The sequence below is a fragment of the Gigantopelta aegis genome, chromosome 5 (genome assembly GCF_016097555.1).
Source record: "Gigantopelta aegis isolate Gae_Host chromosome 5, Gae_host_genome, whole genome shotgun sequence".
NCBI lineage: Eukaryota > Metazoa > Mollusca > Gastropoda > Neomphalida > Peltospiridae > Gigantopelta > Gigantopelta aegis.
The window spans coordinates 25,849,398-25,875,566 of NC_054703.1; the positions used below are offsets into that span (position 1 = coordinate 25,849,398).

The following is a 26,169-nucleotide window of genomic DNA, read 5'->3' on the forward strand; positions in this document are numbered from 1 at the left end:
TCGGCTATTGGATGTTAAACATATGGTCATTTTGACACAGTCATAGAGAGGAAACCCGATATATTTTTCCATTAGCAGAAAGAGATCTTTTATATACACTATCCCACAGACCACGGCCTTTGATATACCAGTCGTGGTGCACTGGCTGGAACAAGAAATAGCCCAACAGGGCTTTCCGATTAGCAGCAAGGGATCTTTTAGTTGTAGCACCCCACAGAGAGGACATTGCATACCAAGACCTTTGCTACACTAGTTGTGGAGCCCTGGTTGGAATGAGAAATAGCCCAATAGGTCCACCGACTGGGACCTTACCTCTGGGGTACGTCACGCCCTCACTGTGAATGAATGAATGAATGTTTAACGACACCCCAGCACGAAAAATACATCGGCTATTGGGTGTCAAACTATGGTAATGCAAATAAATAAAGTGATGATCAACATCAATATAAAAATTCAAGACTTAAACAAAAACAGTGTAAAGAACTGTGCAAAAACACAAATATCACAGAATTTTACGGATACTGAATTTTACTCAAAACTTCCATTGTGTGCTGTATTGGCCATTCTCAAAGAGAATGTTACACCCCTGCACCACGGTGAGGTTACAGCACGCGCAGGGGCCCTCACTGTGTGTCAGAATGATTATATCTAACATAATTCTAATTAAATATAACAAGACAATTTTCGCTAAAATTTAGTTTCTTGTTTGAATTAGTATACAATGTTAAGAGAGACTTGGTATGGAAAGAGTGCAGGCACGGCGGACCTGGGACTGGGGGGGGGGGGGGGGGGGGGGGCTCTAATTCTGAATAAAAAATATTAGTAGTAGTAAATCTTACGGCAGAGATGAATTTTACTTGTCGAATGCAGGAAATTTCATTTCAGGACATTTAGGGGCGGGACGTAGTCCAGTGGTAAAGCGTTCGCTTGGTGCGCGGTCGGTCTGAGATCGATCCCCGTCGGTGGACCCATTGGGCTATTTCTATCTTCGGCCAGTGCACCACGACAGGTATATCAAAGGCCGTGGTATGTGTTATCCTGGTGTGGGATGGTGCATATAAAAGATCCCTTACTGCTAATCAAAAAGAGTAGCCCATAAAGTAGCGACATCGGGTTTCCTCTCTCAATATCTGTCTGGCCCGTAACCATATGTCCAACTCCATATAACCGTAAATAAAATGTGTTGAGTGCGTTGTTAAATAAAACATTTCCTTCCTTCCTCTCTTCCTTCCTTCCTTCAGGACATCTAATGTTCAAAGTTTTATTGAAGAGTATAACCCCGAACCCCCTAAAACTTTGCTTTGCGCCCTCGATCTCACTCAGCCCCACCCCCCCCCCCCCCCCCCAATGTCTGTCTATTCCCGCCGTGCCTGGAGTGTGAACATAAACATTTGTAGGTCTAAGGCCCGCCATACTCCATAGCTGTGTCTGGGTGTGACGAGTATGGTACTAACCAAAAACGAATCGCACTGAATCAAATGTGACACAACCACATCGCGTCTTTACTATCCCGAGCATTAGGGTGTATACCACCAAATCAAATCCCTTAGACGACAATATGTGGCTAATACAGTGAACCTCTTCTAAACCGGACACCCTCCATACCAAGTAAATAGTCTGGTTTTAAGAGGTATCCGGTTTAGAGACGTTCTCTTATGTACAGATATTTAAAAAGGGACCACAAAAAACGTCCGGTGTTTAGGGAATTCTGGTGTACAGAGGAGCCGGTTTTGACAGGTTTCACTGTACCTTAATACTGCTATAGGCATAAGCGTACAAGACAGGGGTGCGGGGAGGGGGGGAATGGGGCAGTGCTGAAGCAAAACCTAAAAAACGGGTAAAAATTATACAGATATTGGGGCAAAATGTGTTAAGCTGAGACCTTTTTACCATGTATTTCTTATCACTCTACCCTCAGAATTAGTTGTCATCCGTGTAAAAATGCGTAGTGATTCGTTTGCACCCCTATATAGCCGTTTGGCAGTAATGCTAACATGAATAAATGTTGTTATCTAGTCCGAGTACTCTGACTGCAAGAGACCTAGGCAGACATTTGGACATAAATACGCTCTCATTTTATATGCACCATCCCACAGACAAGGTAGTACATACCACGGCCTTTGATATACCAGTCGTGGTGCACTGGCTGGAACGAGAAATAGCCCAATGGGCCCACCGACGAGGATCGATCGCACGCCGACCGCGCATCGAGCGAGCGCTATACCACTGGGCTACGTCTCCCCCCCCTAATCATTGGGTAGGTGTAAACCACTTGCACCGACCAGTGATCCATAACTGGTTCAACAAAGGCCATGATTTGTGCTATCCTGCCTGTGGGAAGCGCAAATAAAAGATCCCTTGCTGCTAATCGGAAGAGTAGCCCATGTAGTGGCGACAGCGGGTTTCAAAATCTGTGTGGTCCTTAACCATATGTCTGACGCCACATAACCGTAAATAAAATGTGTTGAGTGCGTCGTTAAATATTTTTTTTTTTTTTTTTTTTTTTTTTACATAAACAGTTTGGTCTAGTGTCCAAAGAATCTGGAGAATGGCGATCCCGGCTGCAAACTATTATTAATCATACAAGTAAAATGACCAGTTGTCTTCGCTTTCTAAAATATAATGTATGAAAAAAATGTATGAGACAAGAGTAGCCCATGAAGTGGCGACAGCGGGTTTCCTCTCTCAATATCTGTGTGTGGTCCTTAACCATATGTCCGATGCCATATAACCGTAAATAAAATGTGTTGAGTGCGTCGTTAAATAAAATATTTCTTTCTTTCTTTCTTTTCTTTCTTTCTTTCTTTTTTTTCTTTCTTTCTTTTCTTTCTTTTTTCTTTTCTTTCTTTCTTTCTTTCTTTCTTTTTCTTTCTTTCTTTTCTTTCTTTTTTCTTTTTTTCTTTCTTTCTTTCTTTCTGTCTGTCTTTCTTTCTGTCTTTCTTTCTTTCTTTCTTTCTTTCTTTCTTTCTTTCTTTCTTTCTGATACACTGGTACTAGTTCCAATTAAAGTAAAGTCATTTGCTGGTCAGATGAAACATTTTACGACAACCAACCCTGTCACATTTATTACCAATGGCAGAACTGGAAACCATAAACAGTTTCAACAGCACCTCGAACTTTGACCCGCGCAGATACTATTTGGCGTACCACCACCTACAGATCTGGCACAAGACGACATGGAACATATGTTATATGGCCACAGACCACACTTATTCACGCTATATGTTTCTATATACTAGTATTAATATTATTATTATATTATTAATATCAGTAGGACCATGGCTTTTGTATACACTTTGTCCTGCGTACCCTGAAAAGGACAGCTCCTGTTGTCCAGCTCTTTCTTCCAGGATGAACAAACACTCCCTCTAAATCTGGCCGGAGTACAGCCATTTTACAAGTTACACATGTTTCCAAACTACATGTTCTCCCCTGTCAACTTCAGTGGGTTAGGATTAGGGTTAGGGTTAGGGTTAGGGTTAGGGTTAGGGTTAGGGTTAGGGTTAGGGGTTAGGGTTAGGGTTAGGGTTAGGGTTAAGGTTAGTGTCAGGGTCAGGGTTAGGGTTAGGGTCAGGGTCAGGGTCAGGGTTAGGGGTAGGGGTTAGGGTTAGGGTTAGGGTTAGGGTTAGGGTTAGAGTCAGGGTTAGGGTCAGGGTCAGGGCTAGGGTTAGCGTTTGCATAGTTGTCTCTTCAAAACTGTCTGACATGAGATAATCACAGTCAAACAGCTGACTACTTGCGCGGATATACTTCCGGATTTTGGGAAATCAAATGGGAAGATAACTGTGATGTGTGGCCATATTTTAACAGCGCCAGGCCCATCTTCAGCCATATTCCGGCGAGATCAACGAAAGCTACATTTTGTTGACGTCTAGTCATATCAAAGTTTGTTAGAATGTATATAATTATATCACGGATGCAGGATTTCTGAAAGGGGAGGGGGGGGGGGGGTGTCCAAATGTGATATTTTTTCCTATTTAAGCATTTACAACAGTTAATATAATCACGTTTTCCCTTAAAGGTCATGGTCGGTTTTTAAAGGGGGGAGGGAGGGGATCCGGACCCCTGGACACCCCCCTCCCCACCCCCGAATCCACTACTGAATATAATAAATTAATTGCAAATATCCTTGTCACTCTGGTGATTTAGTAGGATATTTTGGTAAATTCATGACTGAAAGTCAAAGTAAAGTTTGTTTTATTTAACGACGCCACTAGAGCACATTGATTTTTTTTTTTCATCATCGGCTATTGGACGTCAAACATATGGTGATTCTGACACTGTTTTTTTTTTTTAGAGGAAACCCGCTGTCGCCACATAGTCTACTCTTTTACGACAGGCAGCAAGGGATCTTTTATTTGCGCTTCCCACAGGCAGGATAGCACAAACCATGGCCTTTGTTGAACCAGTTATGGATCACTGGTCGGTGCAAGTGGTTTACACCTACCCATTGAGCCTTGTGGAGTACTCACTCAGGGTTTGTAGTCAGTATCTGGATAAAAAATCCCATGCCTCGACTGGGATCCGAACCCAGTACCTACCAGCCTGTAGACCGATGGTTTAACAACGACACCACCGAGGCCGGTAAATTCATGATTGCTTCCACGAACACTATCAACAAAGTACGTACTTCAACAATCTAATTAAAATTAGCTCCACTATTACATGTGGATCTAACACCAGCCAGTTGGAGCTCATGTCCACCAGTCAAAACCTTACTTGCAGAATCCTGCCAGTGATTTAAAAATAATTTGAATTATCCTGAGGGTATACGACATGTTTCGTGTGAATTACGAATGCCTTAAAACATGTTTTATTTTATAAAATAAATAATTTGTAATGTAAAACTGAAGACTGATTTACTTTTTTTTAATTTATAAATAAATAAATAATTTGTAATGTAAAATTGAAGACTGATAACCCACCCGGTACGTATTGGTATGGTTCGCTGTACTGCGGCCACTAAAATAGACTCGCCCGATATTTTTAGAATTTGTATGCTCCCAAATAACGTTATAAAAGGCGAAGTGTGATTGGTCAATATTTAAATTATTATTTACAGACGAAATGTTACCTGGACATTGGGGACTACGCAGTGTTGTTAGTTTTAAATCACTGGCAGGATTCTGCAAGTAAGGTTTTGATTGGTGGACATGAGCTCCAACTGGCTGGTGTTAGATCCACATGTAATAGTGGAGCTAATTTTAATTAGATTGGTACTTCAAGAATTAAGGTCGGTGATTTTAAAGGCATATTGTCACGGATTTAAAGGCATACTGACACGGATTTAAAGGCATACTGTCACGGATTTAAGGACCACATTTCTCTAAAAAATTAATAATAAATAAAAATAGCATTAATTGTTGGAAAACAAATCTAGCTATTGCATCACAGTAACTGAACCATGATGAAGTGAAATCCATGTCATCCCTCTCGGGAATTTTAGTTTTTGAATTATGGACCATTGCCAAAATGTCATTAATAAATGGAGTATGGTGGTTATGAAGATGGTTGAATAACGTACATTTAGGGACAAATCAAATTATTTTTGTTCAGGTTAGACTATTAAATAGGTCAGTTGTCTGTAACAATATGCCTTTAATAATTATTTAACTTTATGTATCTGGTGGTGAAATACGCAAAATGCCTTCCTTTATTTAAAAGTGTCCTCTTTACTTTAAATTCTAGTTCCAATCAGTGCACCATAACTGGTCAAAGGCTGTGGTATGTGCTTTCCTGTCTGCATTAGAAAACAAATGTAGCGGGTTTCCTCTAATGACTACGTGTCGGCATCCGACAGTCGATGATTAATGAATGAATGTGCGCTAGTGATGTCGTTAAACAAAATAAACTTTAAACTTTCTCTACTTTAAAAGTGGTTTCTTTAGTTTAAAGGTTCTCTGAATAGTTTAAAATGCCCTTTTTAGTTTAAAGGCACTTTATTTACTTTAAAAGTGCTTTTGTTTAGTTTAAAGGTACATGTACTCTGTTTAGTTTAAAAGTGCCGTTTTTAGCTTAAATGTACTCTGTTTAGTTTAAAAGTGACATTTTTAATTTATAGGCACTCTGTTTACTTTAAAAGTGCCTTCTTTAGTTTAAAGGTACTCTATTTAAAAGTGCCTTCTTTAGTTTAAAGGTACTCTGTTTAGTTTATGACTGTCCTCCCCAGTTGAAAAGTGCCCTTTTTAGTTTAACGTGCCTTAATAGGCCTAAATTAAAAATGTCTTATTTAGTTCTAAAATGCTATTTTTATCTAGCTAAGAAAAGCCTTTCTCACTATGTCCAGTTTTTTTTAAATTTTGTTTTTTTTTTTTACTTCCCTCTAATTCTTTTAAGTCAGGTACGGCCCTAGAGTCAGTGACTTTCCTGCACCCCCTCCTCCACCCATTCTCCCTCCATCGCCAGGTTCAAAGTACTGTTAACTGGTTCTTCAGTGTATTACTACTACTACTCGTATCTGTGTTTGTAATTTATGAAGAATTTAATTCTACACGGCTGGGTCGACACGACGGATCCGTCATACACTCCATAACATGGTCTACCATGTCATTTATAACTGACTTGACACAGGTATCAGAAAAAAACCCTCAGAGACTCCGAGTTGACAGCAACTAAGTGACAGTATAAAACGGATGTTCCTCATCGCGCGAGGCATTAAGGGATACTATTTTGAACGAGGCATGGAGCCTGCACCGGTGATCGCGTTATTTACGCTTCTTGTGATAACCATCAAAGGTATGATGTTGTTGTTTTTTACCAGTCTACAAATTAAGTATTACATAATAATAACAGGTGTTAATGTATGTTTGAGGTGTTAATGTATGGTGTATATATGGTGTATTGTCAATCTGTGCAAGCGAATGTATGCAAGCGAAATTAATGCATGATACATGGTGTATTGTCAATCTGTTTATTAAATATATAGTAAGAATTAAAAGTATGACGTTTTTAGCCAGTCTACTAATTAAATATTCAGTAATAATTAGCGGTAAAAATATATGACGTATTGCCAATCTGTTTATTAAATATCCTGTAGAATTTCTACTAATTATACATTCAATAATAATCAGCCGTACAATATGTGATATAATTGCCAATATATTTATTAAATATTTTGTAGTATTTATCTACTAACATTCAGTTATAATTAGCGGTAAATTATATTATTTACTATTATAATAAGATTTTCCTTAAATAGCTCGTAGCTCTAATGATGACAGCGACTGGATGAAAAAAAAAGTTACTTTGATATCTATCTATCTATCTATCTATCTATCTATATATATATATATATATATATATATATATATATATATAGATATATATATATATATATAGATATATAGATAGATAGATAGATATCAAAGTATATATATACTATACACATGTATATAAATTATGTCTTGCCGCAAACAGCGTGTAGTTATCAATGGACATCTCTCAAGTACTAAAACGATTCCCTGCAGGCATTCACCAAGGCTCCGGTCCAATGCTATTTTTGATATAGATCAACAATATAGTGAATGGAATAGAATCAAACATACCATTGTTCGCTGACGATAGCTCTCTCTCTCTCTCCCTCTCTCTCTCTCTCTCTCTCTCTCTCTCTCTCTCTCTCTCTCTCTCTCTCTCTCTCTCTCTCTCTCTCTCTCTCTCTCTCTCTCTCTCTCTCTAAAGCTATCACCCTCAAGCAGGTCAGGTCAGGTCAGGTCAGGTCAGGTCATAAGGTTGTACGTACACATTCAGAACAAGCTGTTGTAGCGCAAGCATGTCATGTCCAGGACAGGAAAAGGGTAGGGGTGGGTGAGAGAGGGGATCGCCCGCGCTGGCAAATGCAAGGGAGCACTAGCCGTCGGACCGAAGTCGGTAGAGGGAGGGGTCCCTCAAGCAAAAGTCATCTCCCTTAATTAAGCCCACTTTGTGTCATGTCAATGAGGAAATTGTAAAAGTTATTTACATAAACAGACCGGCGTCGTGGTAGGTCATCGGTCTACAGGCTGGTAGGTACTGGGTTCGGATCCCAGTCGAGGCATGGGATTTTTAATCCAGATACCGACTCAAAACCCTGAGTGAGTGCTCCGCAAGGTAATGCTGACTATATGTCAAAATTACCAAATGAATGACATCCAATTGCCTATGATTAATAAATCAATGTGCTCTAGTGGTGTCGTTAAACAAACTCAGCAGCTTGAAAATATTCAAGTCGATACTGTTCGGACAATTTATGGTGCTGTTCGTTGAACATAATTTCAATCTATGTACAAGGTGTATACTACCAAATCAAATTCCATAGACGACAATAGTAACATATGTGGCTAAAACTCCTACCTTCAGCATATCAATCGACATAAACACCACGGATATATATACTACCACCCTCCCCCTTAAAGTGAATCAGAAAAAAATTGGAGGTCAAGCTGCTCATTTCTGAGATAACCCTAATTCCGCATAAAATTTTAGTACTTGTTTTAAAGGTATCCCATACATGTTTCAAGCACAAGGCTACTTGACACAGTGGTACTAGATAAAATAAAATTAGATAAATAGTTTTGCCTAGATAAAACTATTTTTTGAACAAGCAACACACTCATATTTATCACCAATCACGGGACTTGTGGTGTTAACTTCTCTATCAAAAGTTCGCTGTAGCTCGAACTTTGACCCAGCCGGAAGTTATTTGGTTTAGAAAACTGGTTTCATCCCTTTACAAGAGAAAAGAAAATTCCACTATTTATGTATGCTGTATTGACTCTGTAAAATAATGACTCTAGGTTATCTATCTGAAAAATTACCTAAAACAGTTGCACAATATTGTTAATATCCATTGCTTGAAGGAAGGAAATGTTTTATTTAACGACGCACTCAACACGTTTTATTTACGGTTATATGGCGTCAGACATATGGTTAAGGACCACACAGATATTGAGAGAGGAAACCCGCTGTCGCTACTTCATGGGCTACTCTGTTCGATTAGCAGCAAGGGATCTTTTATGTGCATCATCCCACAGACAGTATATCACATACCACGCCATTTGTTACACCAGTTGTGGAGCACTGGCTGGAACGAGAAATAGCCCAATGGGTCCACCGACGGGGATCGATCCTAGACCGACCGCGTATCAGGCGAACGCTTTACCACTGGGCTACGTCCCGACCTCCAGTGCTTGATGCCGATCATTTACATGGATATAGAAGTAGAAGTCTGATTCGCCTTTCCCTTCTGGAGGTAAACTAGGGAACAGACTATCAATAAACACTAAACATTCTTTATCCGTTAGTTCCTGTAAAAGCATTTAAATACAAATAAAACTAAACTAACACTCCACTTTATTTTTACACATGTATATACATGAGAAGATGAGAAATACTACACTGTCGTCTTCGCATAAATATTAGCGACCTAATTGGACATGAAGTTATACAATTTATTTCGGATAATCCAACCAGTGCCTGCGGTCATCCTGTTGAGAACCGTAAATAAAATGTGTTGAGTGCGTCGTTAAATAAAACATTTTTTTCTTCTTTTTTCCTGTTTAGAATTCTGAACATTTGTTATTTCAGTACCCTACCTAAACTAAATTACAAAATACTTTTATTTGAAAATTCAAATTATGATAATAAAGGAAATGTTTAAAATGGATCAACTCTTTATAGTTGCAAGGAAATGTTTTAACAAATTTTGACAATCCATTCCGTCTCTCTCTCTCTCTCTCTCTCTCTCTCTCTCTCTCTCTCTCTCTCTCTCTCTCTCTCTCTCTCTCTCTTTACACTCTCTCACACACACACACACACACACACACACACACACACACACACACACACACACACACACACACACACACTAAAGTAGATGAACCATAAGCCGCTAGTAACACGTTAAATTCTGATCTAAAACTTTATAAATAGCTGGGCCAAAAAGAGTCGTGTCAAATTCAGTACTGTTAAAACTAAAACTATCACCCTCAAGCAGGTCAGGTCAGGTCAGGTCATAGGGTTGTACGTGCACATTTCAGAACAACCTGTTGTAGCGCGTCTGTCATGTCCAGGACAGGAAAAGGGTAGGGGTGGGAGGGAGAGGGGGCCGCCCGCGCTGGCAAATGCAAGGGAGCACTAGCCGCCCGACCGAAGTCGGTAGAGGGCGGGGTCCCTCAAGCAGAAGACATCTCCCTTAATTAAGCCCACTTTGTACCATGTCAATGAGGAAATTGTAGAAGTTATTTACATAAACATTTTGGTCTAGTGTCCAAAGAACCTGGGGAATGGCGATCCCGCGTGCAAACTATTATTGACAATACAAGTAAAATGACCTGTTGTCTTCGCTCTCTTAAATATAATATATGGAAAAAAGTTTGTTTTGTTTAACGACACAACTAGAACACAATATTATTGATATCTATTGCTTGAAGGAAGGAAATGTTTTATTTAACGACACACTCAACACATTTTATTTACGGTTATATGGCGTCAGACATATGGTTAAGGACCACACAGATATCGAGGGAGGAAACCCGCTGTCGTCACTTCATGGGTTACTCTGGTATATCAAAGGCCGTGGTATGTGCTATCCTGTCTATGGGATGGTGCATATAAAAGATCCCTTGCTGCTAATCGGAAAGAGTAGCCCATTGCGTGGCGGCAGCGGGTTTCCTCCCTCAATATCTGTGTGGTCAATAACCATATGTCCGACGCCATATAACCGTATATAAAATGTGTTGAGTGCGTCGTTAAATAAACCATTTCCTTCCTTCTTTTTTGAACAAGCCTATTTCTGATTCCCCTTTCCCTTCAGGAGGTAAACTAGGGAACAGATTATCAATAAACACTAGACATTCTTTATCCGTTAGTTCCTGTAAAAAAAAAATACAAATAAAACTAAAACTAACATTACATACATTTTTTGCCCAGATGAAACTATTTTTTCTTACAACCAACACACTCATATTTATCACCAATCACAGAACTTGTGGTGTTAACTTCTCTATCAAAAGTTCGCTGCAGCTCGAACTTTGACCCAGCCGGAAGTTATTTGGTTTAGAAACTGATTTCATCCCATTACAAAAGAAAATTCCACTATTTATGTATGATGTATTGACTCTGTAAAATAATGACTCCGGGTTATCTATCTGAAAACTTACCTAAAACAGTTGCACAATATTGTTAATATCCATTGCTTGAAGGAAGGAAATGTTTTATTTAACGACGCACTCAACACATTTTATTTACGGTTATATGGCGTCAGACATATGGTTAAGGACCACACAGATATTGAGAAAGGAAACCCGATGTCGCCACTTCATGGGCTACTCTTTTCGATTAGCAGCAAGGGATCTTTTATATGCATCATCCTGCAGACAGTATATCACATACCACGGCTTTTGTTACACCAGTTGTGGAGCACTGGCTGGAACGAGAAATAGCCCAATGGGTCCACCGACGGGGATCGACCCTAGACCGACCGCGTATCAAGCGAACGCTTTACCACTGGGCTACGTCCCGACCCCCATAGCTTGATGCCGATCACTTACATGGATATAGAAGTTGAACAAACCTGTACAGCGCTCGCTCAATTCCCGTCGTTTGGCCCATTGGGCTATTTCTCGTTCCAGCCAGTGCACCACGACTGGTATATCAAAGGCCGTGGTATGTGCTATCCTGTCTATGGGATGGTGTATATAAAAGATCCCTTGCTGCTAATCGGAAAGAGTAGCTCATTGCGTGGCGACAGCGGGTTTCCTCTCTCAATATCTGTGTGGTCCTTAACGATATGTCTGACGCCATATAACCGTAAATAAAATGTGTTGAGTGCGTCGTTAAATAAACCATTTCCTTCCTTCCTTTTTGAGCAAACCTATTTCTGATTCCTCTTTCCCTTCAGGAGGTAAACTAGGGAACAGATATCAATAAACACTAGACATTCGTTACTCATTATTTCCATAAATATTAGCGACCTGATTGGACATAAAGTTATACGATTTATTTCGGATAATCCAACCAGTGCCTGCGGCCATCCTGTTGAGAACCGTAAATAAAATGTGCTGAGTGCGTCGTTAAATAAAACATTCCTTTTCTTTTTTTCCCCATTTCAGAATATTCTCTCTCTGTCTCTCTGTCTCTCTCTCTCTCTCTCTCTCTCTCTCTCTCTCTCTCTCTCTCTCTCTCTCTCTCTCTCTCTCTCTCTCTCTCTCTCTCTCTCTCTCTATGTGTATCTGTCTTTCTCTGTCTCTCTCTATATGTCTCTCTGTATGTCCGTCTCTCTATCTATCTCTCTGTCTGTCTTTCTCTGTCTCTCTATATATCTGTTTTTGTCTTTCTGTATGTTTGTCTCTGTGTCTGTCTGTCTCTCGGTATGTCTGTATCTCTCTCTGTCTCTCGGTATGTCTGTTTGTCTCTCTCTCTGTCTCTCTCTCTGTCTGTCTGTCTGTCTCTCTCTCTCTCTCTCTCTCTCTCTCTCTCTCTCTCTCTCTCTCTCTCTCTCTCTCTGTATGTCTGTTGCTGTGTCTGTCTGTCTGTCGGTATATCTGTATCTCTCTCTCTCTCTCTCTGTCTCTCGGTATGTATGTTTGTCTCTCTGTCTCTCTCTCTCTGCCTGTCTGTCTGTCTCTCTCTGTCTGTCTGTCTGTCTCTCTGTCTCTCTGTCTCTCTCTCTCTCTGTCTCTCTCTCTCTCTCTCTCTCTCTCTCTCTCCCCCCCCCCCCCCCCCACCCACCTGCACACGAGCCTAAGAAGTAAACCCACTTGCAGTCGTAAAAGAAAGATTTAAGAAGACATTTCGGTGTTTTATAACCGGACTATATTAAGCCAAGACACAATTAAAAGGACTAGTATATTAAAAGAAAAACAGGTTGAATAATAAATATCGCAGTAGACCGTAATGTGAATACGCATGCTGAATGTTAAAGAGACTGACACTAGTTTGTTTCCACTGTTTCCCACTAACAGAGACGTTTTAAACGGACATATCCTAGTTTTTAAACACTAACACATATTTTTGACTATTATAACCATTTTTGATAACTTAAATCATACTTTACTTAAATTTTATTGTTTAGATTATCAATTTCCGTACATTCGAAGTGTTTTTGGTCATCCTGGTGTTTTTAATATCACAAAATGCATTTCTCATATTTTTAATATATTCAGTGTGTTCTAGTGGAGTCGTCAAACAAAACTTATTCAAATGTGTTCCAGGTTTGTAGATTAACCAAACTTAGTTTCCAATTTCACGGGTTGAAACTAGGGTCAGCGTCTTTAAAGGCTTACTGTCACAGATTTAAGAAATTTATTTCTCTAAAAATGGATAATAAATGAAAATTACTTTAATATTTGAAAACCAAATCTAGTTATCGCATCACCTTAACTGAACCACGATGGAGTGAAATTCATGTCAACCCTGTTAACAATATTAGTTTTTGAATTATAGACTATTGCCATAATTCAATTATTTTTATGAAAAATCATTAATAAGTGGAGTATGGTGGCTACGTAGATGGTTGAATAAAGTACGATTAGGGACAAATCAAATTTATATATTTTTAGGTAATACTTTGTTAGGCTATTTAATAGGTCAGTGGTCTGTGACAATATGCCTTTAATGGCAACAGACTGGGAGTAGACCCGTTACAAAATGCATACAGCTTGCCGGAAACATTAAAGCGGGTAGTGCAATAAACGGCAGCTCAACTGCAGTGATGAAAGGTTAAACTGTCACTTTAATGCATATTTTTATACTAAAGCATCTTCCGTATGTCTTAGAGAACAATACGTCTCTTATCATGGTTTTTTTTCTTCTTCGTAGTTCTGTGTTTTATTTCTTATTATGAATATTCTATGGCCAAAACTAGTAGACACGTTTCAGGGTTTAGACGCCGCTTAATGGCGAAATCACGAAATGTAATTTGTGGTAAACACGAATCTGTTCAGTCTCTGTTTCTCTGTCTCTGTATCTCTGTCTGTCTCTCTGTCTCTCTGTCTCTCTCTCTCTCTCTGTCTGTCTCTCTCTCTCTCTCTCTCTCTCTCTCTCTCTCTCTCTCTCTCTCTCTCTCTCTCTCTCTCTCTCTCTCTCTCTCTCTCTCAACTACGTGTCCCTCTACATATGAGGTATATAAACATTTGTTTTGCTTAACGACACCACTAGAGCACATCAGTTCAACTTCGTGTACCTCAACATATGAGGTGTATAAACATTTGTTTTGTTTAACGACACCACTAGAGCACATCAGTTCAACTATGTGTCCTCTACATATGAGGTATATAAACATTTGTTTTGTTTAACGAAACCACTAGAGCACATCAGTTCAACTACGTGTCCCTCTACATATCAGGTATATAAACATTTGTTTTGTTTAACGACACCACTAGAGCACATCAGTTCAACTACGTGTCCCTCTACATATGAGGTATATAAACATTTGTTTTGTTTAACGACACCACTAGAGCACATCAGTTCAACTATGTGTCCCTCTACATATCAGGTATATAAACATTTGTTTTGTTTAACGACACCACTAGAGCACATCAGTTCAACTTCGTGTACCTCTACATATCAGGTATATAAAAGGTTGTGTTTTTGTTTTCCGACACCACTAGAGCACATTGATTAATTAATCAAATATTTTGATATAGTCTTAGAGAGGAAACCCGATACAGTGTGTCCATCAATACCAAGGGATCTTTTATTTGCACCAGGTAATTTTGTCATATACGCCACTAAACTGTTTCGTCAAGCTATATTTACCATGTCAGGACCAGATCCAAGACATATTTTAGAGGGGACTAAGATAAAAAGGGCACATGGCCTAACTCATGAAAAGGGCAAGCTGATTATTATTATATTTATTTTAAAGGATAAACGAAAGGCATTCGTATATATTTAGGGGGACGGGTCTTATGGTCCCACTTTGGATCCGCCCCTGAATGTGTAAACCTTTATTATGGTGAACTTGCCGTGTATACGTGTATTGGATCCGCCCCTGAATGTGTAAACCTTTATAATGGTGAACTTGCCGTGTATACGTGTATTGGATCCGCCCCTGAATGTGTAGACCTTTATTATGGTGAACTTGCCGTGTATACGTGTATTGGATCCGCCCCTGAATGTGTAGACCTTTACTATGGTGAACTTGCCGTGTATACGTGTATTGGATCCGCCCCTGAATGTGTAGACCTTCACTATGGTGAACTTGCCGTGTATACGTGTATTGGATCCGCCCCTGAATGTGTAGACCTTTATTATGGTGAACTTGCCGTGTATACGTGTATTGGATCCGCCCCTGAATGTGTAGACCTTTATTATGGTGAACTTGCCGTGTATACGTGTATATACGAAGCACTTCATCATTGCTAACAATCATATCAACATGGCTAAACGATCATATAGGCCTGTGCACAGAATTTTTCGTCACGACATAGCTATTAAATGACTTCACAATTGACAGCGCAGTTTAAAACGGAGGATAGTAGAACGAACAGATAACCCAGTAAATGGTATAATAATTCATTCATTCATTCATTCATTCATTCATTCATTCACTCATTCTTTTATTTTCACTCATTCTTTTATTCATTCATTCTTTTATTCATTTTCATTTTCATTCATTTATTCATTTTCATTAATTCATTCATTTTTCATTTTCATTCATTCCATTCATTTCCTCATTCATTCATTTTTCCTTTTCATTCATTCCTTTCCATTCATTCATTCATTCATTCATTCATTTTCATTCATTCATTTTCTTCATTCATTTTCATTCATTCATTCATTCCTTTCATTCATTTTCTTCATTCATTGTCATTCATTTATTCATTTTCATTCATTCATTAATTCCTTTCCATTCATTCATTCATTCATTGTCATTCATTTATTCATTTTCATTCATTCATTCATTCATTCATTCATTTTCATTCATTCATTCATTCATTCATTCATTTTCATTCATTCATTAATTAATTCATTTTCATTCATCATTCATTTTCATTCATTCATTAATTTATAATTATTTTCGTGCTTCTATCCAATTAAGGTTCAAGCACGCTATCCGGGGCACAGTTATTTGGGCCGTCTGTCCAAGACAGTGGGTTAGTGGTTATTTGTTAGTGAAAAGGAAAGAAGTCGGTGTAGTGGTCTTACACCTACTCAAGAAGACGTTAAAATTCGCTTTGGTTGACAGTCGGTATCGGGATGCGAACCTGGTACATACCAGCCTTAAGTCCGGTGGCTTAACCACGACACCACCGAGGTGGGTTCGGTCCAATACATGTTTACCTGAAAACCCCCACAAAACCCCCCACATTTAGTCGTGCTCACAGCTCTAGACAGGTCACCTAATATATGGCGTAATAAACGTTTTCCTAAAATATACTCTTCAAAAAGAGTAGGGGAACCCGAAATATTAATGTTAATATCAACTATTAGTCCAAACATACGTTTTGACCACAGACATCACGCAGTTGCCCCGTACACGCGCGTGGGGTGTTATTCTCGATGTTGACAATTTCCACGAAGGTCGATTAATCACTGTGGAACATTATTTCTGTCAATCGTTTTCATTCTGTTCATCATACAGTTGTTATTGTTTTGTTTTTAATCATTTTTATTGGCGATATCACCCACTACTGATAAAATAACGTCAACTTTCAAATTTCACTTCTGACCCCAATCGTCCTTCAAGTTCTACTGTACCTACTGTAATACTGAACTACCGGTTGTAATGTTTAGCCAATTAATTCACTATTATCATATAACCATTCCCCACAGCTAATATTCCGTAACATTTTGGCAATTGTAAATTCTTATTAGAGTTCCCCATACTTTTTTTGCAGAGTACAGAATATACATTTAATCGTGTTTACACTGATAGCTGTCTTACTAAATAAATGACACAATAAAATATTAGAGAGCTTTCGCAACCACACCGTTAGGCTCAAAACAAACCAAAGCTGAGTGTGGGTCTGGCGAGTGTGGCAAAGTCAATAGCCATGTCTGGTATATTTTGACGTGTGCGTCTGTAACTGTTACGTATTTTCAATATACTAAAAGGAGGAAGGAAGTAAATGTTTTATTTAACGACGCTCTCAACACATTTTATTTATGGTTATATGGCGTCGGACATATGGTTAAGGACCACACAGATATTGAGAAAGGAAACTCGCTGTCGCCACTTCATGGGCTACGCTTTTCGATTAGCAGCAAGGGATCTTTTATATGAATCATCCCATAGACGGTATAGCACATACCACGGCCTTTGATATACCAGTCGTGGTGCACTGGCTGGAGCGAGAAATATCCCAATGGGCCCACTGACGGGGATCGATCCCAAACCGACCGCGCATCAAGCGAGCGCTTTACCACTGGGCCACGTCTCGCCCCTCAATATACTGCGTTCATATTTTATAACACCGGAAAGCATTATAGAATTTATTTCTTTTAAATCCGTTTAAGAAGTTTTAGACTATTAACTATTTTAGGAAATAAAATGAAATTTAAACTAGTAAAACTATTAGAACGATTAGAAACATGTTTAATATACAGCCACTAATATTTTATGCAGGAAAATATATTTGATATGTAATTGCAATCGTTAAACAGTCTTTGTTAGTTGATAACATCTTAAAAATTGTAGCAAAATCAGGAATGTCCCTTTAATGTTCCTAGAATGAATGAATGTTTAACGACACCCCAGAACGAAAAATACATCGGCTATTGGGTGTCAAACTATGGTAATGGAAACAAATAAGGTGATGATAAACATCAATAGAAAAATTCAAGATATAAATAAAAACAGTGTAGAGAACTGTGCAAAAATACAAATACAAATATCACAGATAGATACTGACTTTTACTTTAAACTTCAATTTGTGCTGTATTGGCCATTCTCAAAGAGAATGTTACATCCCGCACCACGGTGAGGTTACAGCACGGGCAGGGGTTTAAGGTTCCTAGAGAAAATAGAATATGTACACTTTGTAATACTGATATTCACTTGTAAAAATTATAATATTCAAAACATTAGAAGAAAATACATAAAACAATATTATAGTGTTAATCCTAGCGTTTTTAAAATGAAAGGTTTAAAGTTAAAAATTTGTTTTTGTTTAACAACACCACTAGAGCACATTGTAAATGCAAAATAATGATTATAAATCGAATTCAAAAGCCTATCTGCGCTTTCCCAAATCGCAAAAGTGTACGTTAAAATTAAACTTTTTTGTGAATGGAAGTGTGTGGGGGGGGGGGGGGGGGGGGGGGGGAGAGGGTTGTCTCCAAACGTTACGTAATATTTTGGAGGGTGTATGATTTAGCGTTAAGAAGCGTTACAGGGAGGAGGGAGGGTGTCTAATTTTGACAACAATAGCGTTACGTAATATTTGAACGGCCCCTTACAATGTGTAACAAGAGAATTATAATTTATTCAAATACATAAGTAACATACATGACAAGAACAGGCGTCAACATAGAAGTATCTAAAATTAACATAGAAGACAAGATATGAAATCAAAATAGCTCAAATGTGCGCAGAAACGTCAGTTCACAAGACTAGATAATTTTAAAATAAATATAGCTAGGTTTTTTTTTGGTTTTTTAAAATAACTGTGTATTATATAATGACAGCATACCTTTCATTTTTGGGGCGGGATTTAGCCCAGTCGGTTGAGTGCTCGCTTGAGGTGCTTGCATAGCAAGATCGAACCATACAGCTGATTGGGTTTTTCTCTTTCCAACCAGTGCATCACAACTGGACAAAGGCCGTGGTATGTGTTTTTCTGTCTGTGGGAAAGTGCGTATAAAAGATCCCATGCTGGATTAGAAAACGTGAAGCAGGTTTCCTCTGACCAAATGTTTGACATCCAATAGCCGATGATTAATTAATCAGTGTGCAACAGTTAAACAAAACAAACTTTTAGCTTCAAACCTTTCGTTTTAAAAACGCTAGGATTAATACTGTAATATTGTTTTATGTATTTTCTTCTAGTGGTTTGAATATTATAATTTTTACAATTGAATAAATAATGGTATTCATCTTCAATATCAGTATTACAAAGTTTAAATATTCTATTTTCTCTAGGAACATTAAAGGGACATTCCCGAGTTTGCTGCATTGTAAGATGATTCTCTTAAAGGGACATTCCCGAGTTTGCTGCATTGTAAGATGTTTCCGACTAATAAAATATATCTACGATTAAACTTACATATTAAATATATTTTCTTGTTTAGAATATCAGTGTCTGTATATTCAGTGTGTTTCTGGTTGTCTTAATTTTTGGAAGAAGTCCAAACTGGATTTTGTCTTCAAATAATTTCGTACATACGAAAAAATATTTTTTTTTACGAAATAAAATGAAATTTAACCTAGTTCAAACATTAGAACGATCAGAAACATGTATAATATACAGCGACTAATATTTTATGCAGAAAAATATATTTGATATGTAATTACAGTCGTTAAAAAGTCTCTGTTAGTCGATAACATCTTAAAAATTGCAGCAAACTCAGGAATGCCCCTATAAACCATCTGCCAGTTTTGATTGGTAATCTTAAATTTGACGTACGCAATTTAGTTATCCAGCATCTATTTTGGTACAATAATTTCGACAAATAGGTTTTGATTCCATGAATATCTATCATTCATTCATTCATCTAAAATAAGCTTTAGAGTATAAGTTAAGTATAAGTATAAGTATAAGTATAAGTATAAGAGACACGACTAAGGTTAAGAAGTTATGACTGAAATCTCCACGTCTTGGATTAAATAAAAACTTTATGGTTGAAATATAAAATTTATAGATTAGCAGAATTCGATAAATTCGCTAGCCCGACACCCGGGGCTAGTGCTATTTAAAACAGGGCTAGTGACAAATGCCAACCCAGTAGCCCGATGGGCTAGTGGGTTTAAAAAAAATAATAATAAAAAAAACCCCAAAAAAAACCCAACAACACAAAACCCCCCCAAAACAAAACAAAACAAAAGAAAGAAAGAAAGAAAAAACCGCCAGCTCACGGTAATGATTTTCCTCCACTGACGTTTGATTGATAAATGTTATCCTAACATTGATCATAGTATGATATCAACAAATCAGTAAGTATAAGTTTAGTCAACTGAAGTGATCCATGTATTTCAAGTTTCAAATAATACGAGCGTAAACGTCAACCTCGTATGAATTTTTTTTTTTTTTTAAAAGCCTTCCTTAAAATCGGCTGATGCCGAACTCACAACGGCAGCTGTTAAGTGTTTGTATTAAATTGAATTAATTAGTAAATGATATTCTAATACAGAAAAACGAAATAATGAGTTTATTAAAACTGTAGTTATATTTGTATTTTGCAAATTAGTATACTAGTAACATCGCGAGGTACGATTGCAGCGTTAAGATTAAAAATGATTGCTTTTAATCCTTTCATCTCGAAAATATGTCTCCATAAAACGATATTTTATACCCTATAAAAAATTATGTAAAAATACGTAAAGTGTTTTTCGACGCCACCTGCACATTTCGTCAATGAAGTATTGTCTTAACCAGTGACAGCGAGACTGGCACACGGAAAACATTTTGTTTCATAATACATTATAAAGTGTCAAACTGCCAGTTAACAGAACACGACATAATGTTATTAGGGATCTGTCATACTATCGGTATATCGATGTAGTGTACGTGATACGTGATACGTGATACGTAATACGTGATACGTGTTACGTTACATGAGCGGGACGTAGCCCAGTGCTTAAAGAGACATACCCTAGTTTCAACCCGTCTAAATTAACACTAGGTTTAGTTAATCTACAAACCTGTAACACATATGGATAAAGTTACAAATGAGTGAAAAATGAGTATGTGACTTTGAAATGGTGAAATACCCTCTAAAAATAGACTAAACTCGACTCCATAACTGTTACTTCTCAGACGCACGCGCGTTTTTAAAAATATGAGAAATGCATTTTGTGATATTAAAAACACCAGGATGACCAGGATGAATAAAATCCAAGTAAAGTGTGATTTCAGCTCTCAAAAAACGGCTCTAATAGTAAAAAAAATATGCTTTAGTGTTTAAAAACTAGGGTATGTCCCTTTAAGGGTGTATACCACCAAATCAAATCCCATAGACGACAATAGTAACATATGTGGCTAAAACTCCTACCTGCAGCGTATCAATCGGCATAAACGCATCGGATATAAATACTACCACCCCTCACCCTTAAAGTGAATCAGAAACAATTGGGGGTCAAACTGCTCATTTCTGAGATAACGGGTAGCGTCTATGACTACCCTAGTTCAGCACAAAATTCGAGTACTTTTTTTTTTTACAGATACCCCATACATGTTTCAAGTGCAAAGCTACTTGACACAGTGGTACTAGATGAAACAGAATTGCATACATGTTTTGCCCAGATGAAACTAGTTTTTTTTACAACCAACACACTCACATTTATCACCAATCACAGAACTCGTGGTGTTCACTTCTCTATCAAAAGTTCGCTGCACCTCGAACTTTGACCCAGCCGGAAGGTATTTTGTTTAGTACTAACTTAAAGCGATCGCTTGATGCGCAGTCTGTCTAGGATCGATCCCCGTCGGTGGGCCCATTAAGCTATTTCTCGTTCCAGCCAGTGCACCACGACTGGTATATCAAAGTGCTATCCTGTCTGTGGGATGGTGTATATAAAAGATACATTGCTTCTAATGGAATAGCGGCTTTCCTCTCTAAGACTATAATATTATATCGGAATTAACAAATGTTTGATTTCCAACAGGCGATGATGAATAAATCAATGTGCTTTAGTTGTGTCGTTAAACAAAACAAACTAAGTTTTTTCTTATAGGTTGTGCCTATATAGGCCTATATCACCGTGCTCTATATAAGTTAATTGAACAAGTTTAAATATTTTATTAATTGTCTTGAATCTTTTTGAAATAAAATACAATACTTTTAATTATGATTGAGTACGGTTTTTATGTCTTTAAGTGTCAGTACGTGTTGGTGGTCAGGGTATGCATCTTCCCAACATATAAGGCTCATATTTGACGTGTCCTCCCCTTTAACAACGACGCCACCAAGGCCGGTTGTTTGATGTGAGTCTTTTTTCAATATCCTTTGTATACACAGAACATGAATTTCAGTCTCTCTCTCTCTCTCTCTCTCTCTCTCTCTCTCTCTCTCTCTCTCTCTCTCTCTCTCTCTCTCTCTCTCTCTCTCTCTCTCTCTCTCTCTCTCTCTCTCCTCTCTCTCTCTCTCTGTGTCTCTCTCTCCGTCTCTCTCCTGCTCTCTCTCCTCTCTCTCTCTCTCTCTCTCTCTCTCTCTCTCTCTCTCTCTCTCTCTCTCTCTCTCTCTCTCTCTCTCCCTCTCTCGTCTCTCCCTCCCTCTCTCCCTCTCTCTTCTCCCTCTCTTCTGCTCGTCTAATCCAATTCTCTCTCCCATCTCTCAAGCACTCCCTGGACTCACACCCTCTCTCTCTCCACTCCTCTCTCGCGCGCACACTCACACACAACAACGCGCGCGCTCCACACACTCCCCACACACTCTCTCACACGCACACGCACACGCACACACACACACACACACACACACACACCTGAGCTATCTGGTCTTCTTTAATATTCTTTGTATAGACAGAACATGAACTTCGGTCTTTTGTATCCATGCAATGGCCATACTTACTCGAGAAGTACAAGGTATACATGTTTAAAACGAAGTGATGCCTAATTAATTTCCAGGTGTATATGATCGCTTTTCGCACCTGTCGCGTGACAGACAGAACACAGAATGACGTCCACAATTCTGTCTTTGATGGATGGTGAAGAATGGACGAAAAGTGGTTTGATGTTCGCGAAAGTGTAACGCGGGAAAAACTACTTCATCATCACATAAGTCTGTAAAACGACGTACCCACTGAAAGTCGAATTAAAGGGGCAGTCTCACAAATAATTAGGTTTTATGGTGAAATGTAATAATAATAATAATAATAATAATAATAATAACAACAACAACAACAATAACAATAATAACAATAACAACAAACAATAGAAAGCAGGTAATTTTGTGATGTATTACCAGTATTTTTTTTTTTTTTTTAAATGCGTGTGTACTGGGGTCTGGGGTTTGTGGTCTGGGTCTGGGTCTTGGTCTGGCAAGCGTGGCAACGTCTCCATATCTGGGCCCGTGCTTATAAAAGACTCAATCTCTAATGACGTCACATGCCTACAAGTTGTATGGCGTTGTCATGACATTACTGTCTCAGACTATTATTAGAGTCTCGAGTCTAGACACTAAAAGTTTTATAAGCATCAGGCCTGGTGTAGTTTGACGTATGGGTCTATAGCCTAACTAGTTTTCACTATACAGTACATGTATATTAACTGCGTTCATTTTTTCTTCTATAAACACCGACACTAATTACTATATAGGAATCCTACTTTGATTAATATATCGTCACTCTCATAACCAGATCGCCTAACTCATTTTTAACAATTTCACAGGAGAGATAAAAAACATTTTTATTAACAAAATCAATTCATTTGAAACATTTGAATGAGCTGAACTACAATAAATGTCACATCTTTTGGTCAGAGTATAGTGATATTTTTAAACACTTCCATGCGCTGATCCCAATGTGACTTAAGCATTTTGAGATCAAATATTTTGACTTAAGTATTTTTCAATCAGTGGCTTAGGCAATGTGATTTCATTCAATGTTGAGTTAGGCACATTTAATCTTCTATGAAACTGCAAAAGTTTCAACTAAAATAATTTTATATTGTACGGTGTACTCCGTTTACACTGTTTTTATTTTAACATTATTCTTGCGAAGAAGAAAAATAATATTTATTTATTTAACGACGCACTCAGCGCATTGTATTACGGTTAGTATGGGGCCATAAAGAAAACAAGAGAGGAAACCAGCTGCCGTCACTCCAAAAGTAGACAGGACAGTGCATACCATGAAATTTGGTATACCAGCCATGGGTCATGGGTTGGAACGCAAAACGTCCAATGTAGTCAGGTCTACCAAAGAAGTCCGATCCTGCAACGCATGCACCTCAGGCGAGCGCTCTACCAACTGAGTTAAATCCCACCCATTATTCTTGCCAAATAAAGTGCGATTTAAAACCCCTCCCTGTTCTAGTACAGTAGTAGTCCTGCAAACAGGGCCACCTAAATAGTGGCGTACCGGTACCGGCAATGTAACGTTAGTTCACATGGCTAAACTTATTTATTACGATGTAGGGATCATGAAACCACATGAAGACACATTCAAATCTGCGTGCGTTTCGCATGGCGGCCATGTTTCAAGATGGCTGCCACCATATTAAAACAAATTCATATTTCTGCCAATTGTTTTATATATTGATGTGATTTTTATATCAAGACATGTTTTGAGGGGTGGGGAATATGAAAAGCATGCTTTCAGAACAATTAGATGTATTCTGAACCACTTTTCAAGATGATTTAACACACAAAATAAGCACTTATCACTGTATTCTTGATATACTAATATGATACTAACAATGCTATATTCAGATTTCCCTGGAACGTGATTGATTTCATTAAAATTTGCTATTTACAAAATTAAACAATTCTTCTATATAATTTGAAAACAATAGGTATAATTAAAACACGTGTGTTAGAGTGATCTGGTAGGGTTCAAACCTAATGACCGTAATCTGGTATATTATACAGTTAAATTCAGCCATGTTTTCCGAGACTGTTCTGTCATAACCTCTGGTGTTTTCCTCACACCTAATTTCAATTTTGATATTTCCTGTAATTAATGAACCTCATATCAATTCTTTAGTCAATGCGTGTATGCATTCAGAGTGACTGCCAGTATGATTAAGTATGTCAGTATGATTAAGCCTTACATCATGCCATGTCTCCGGGGATAAGATATGGATCAAACTGTCCAAACCTGTATAATCTTGGGAGAACATAGCCGGGGTAGGCTGGGTGCAACAACTCGAATCCAGTTTCGCAGAGCCGCCTTTACAAACCGTAAATGAGCTGGTACATTTTCGTGAATCACTAGAGGCGTGGTTGACACCTTTCCTCGAGTGATTTGGCTGAAGAAAGACTATTTTTAACAGGGGTGGTTCATTGTAGATATAGAGCCGCGGGACCATAGGAAGCCTCTGTTGGGGGCAAGGGGATATTAGGGACAGCTCTGTGGTGGGCGGTGTCCGCGATGTGATAGCTACAGACGGTAAATGTAAGGATAGAGGGGGTTGCACATCCCAGTCTACAGGTTGTAGGACTCACTGAGGTTTGTCCAGGAGAGAGGGGATGGAGAAACTGAATGTTCAGAGGTCGACAGTTCTACGGATTCAACTGTGTGCACCAATCATCAGGCCTAAACTATTGCTGAGTATTGGCTACATGTCTTCGGTGCATGCACTGGGTCCAGAGTAGACAGCGGATACAATATGGCACTGAAAGTAAAACTAAAGATGATTTGGTCAATATGGCCGATCATGAATGGAGGAGACCATTGTAGACCTTGTCCGGTTGACCTTGATAGGGAGGGGCTCTGAGAATCGGCAGTACATGACACCCATCAAGAACAATATACTGTGGGATCTCAATTTTAGTGCTTGTGGAGCGACATTAGACTTGTACAAGGGTATGTTGACCACAGAAGAGCAAGTTATCTCAATACTTTGATTGGAAAAAGTAACAGTGGCGGAAGAGGTTGGGTATCTGCCGTATTCGACTGTTCGGTTTCGGTGCATTGTGAGTTTGTCAATGATTGAGTTCATGATAGAGCCTGTTGTGGAAAACATGTTGTTGTTAGTGATCCTGCTATGCCACACATATTTCATGCTGCGGGGGATCGAGCGACGATATGTGTGGTCAACATCAGTAGGAAACGTGTGGTACTGAATGTTGGCCAGTTAGTCTCTCAAACAGTTGGACTGGTAAAGAGTGGTGTTTAGCACATGTCAGTATGTCGGAAAATATTTCATGCCTTCTTAGGTTGGATGATCGCGTGAGGTGGGAGGGGAATGGATGTTCAGGTCCATCAAGGAACAGATGCGGTAAACATCACGTTGATGGATCGGGAGACTTACTTACAAAACACATGGTTGCGGGGTGGGTTTTTTTTGTCATTCTGTATGGGCTTATGTTTAAGTAGAGTTCCTTGGTTTGGTAACTAATGCAGACGGGATGGACATGGGACTGAATATA

At 38.5% G+C, this 26,169-nt stretch overlaps 1 protein-coding gene across 3 annotated transcripts in view; it reads left to right on the forward strand.

The window, feature by feature from the left end:
• Positions 1-6,611: 6,611 nt before the first annotated feature.
• The window catches only part of LOC121373518 (kielin/chordin-like protein), a 94,750-nt gene continuing 75,192 nt past the window's right edge, over positions 6,612-26,169 (forward strand). For all 3 annotated transcript variants that reach the window (XM_041500191.1, XM_041500193.1, XM_041500192.1), the window contains exon 1: positions 6,612-6,735. In XM_041500191.1, the coding sequence (XP_041356125.1) occupies positions 6,633-6,735 (103 nt within the window). In that variant the 5' untranslated portion in view covers positions 6,612-6,632. The remainder of the gene's footprint in view (positions 6,736-26,169) is intronic.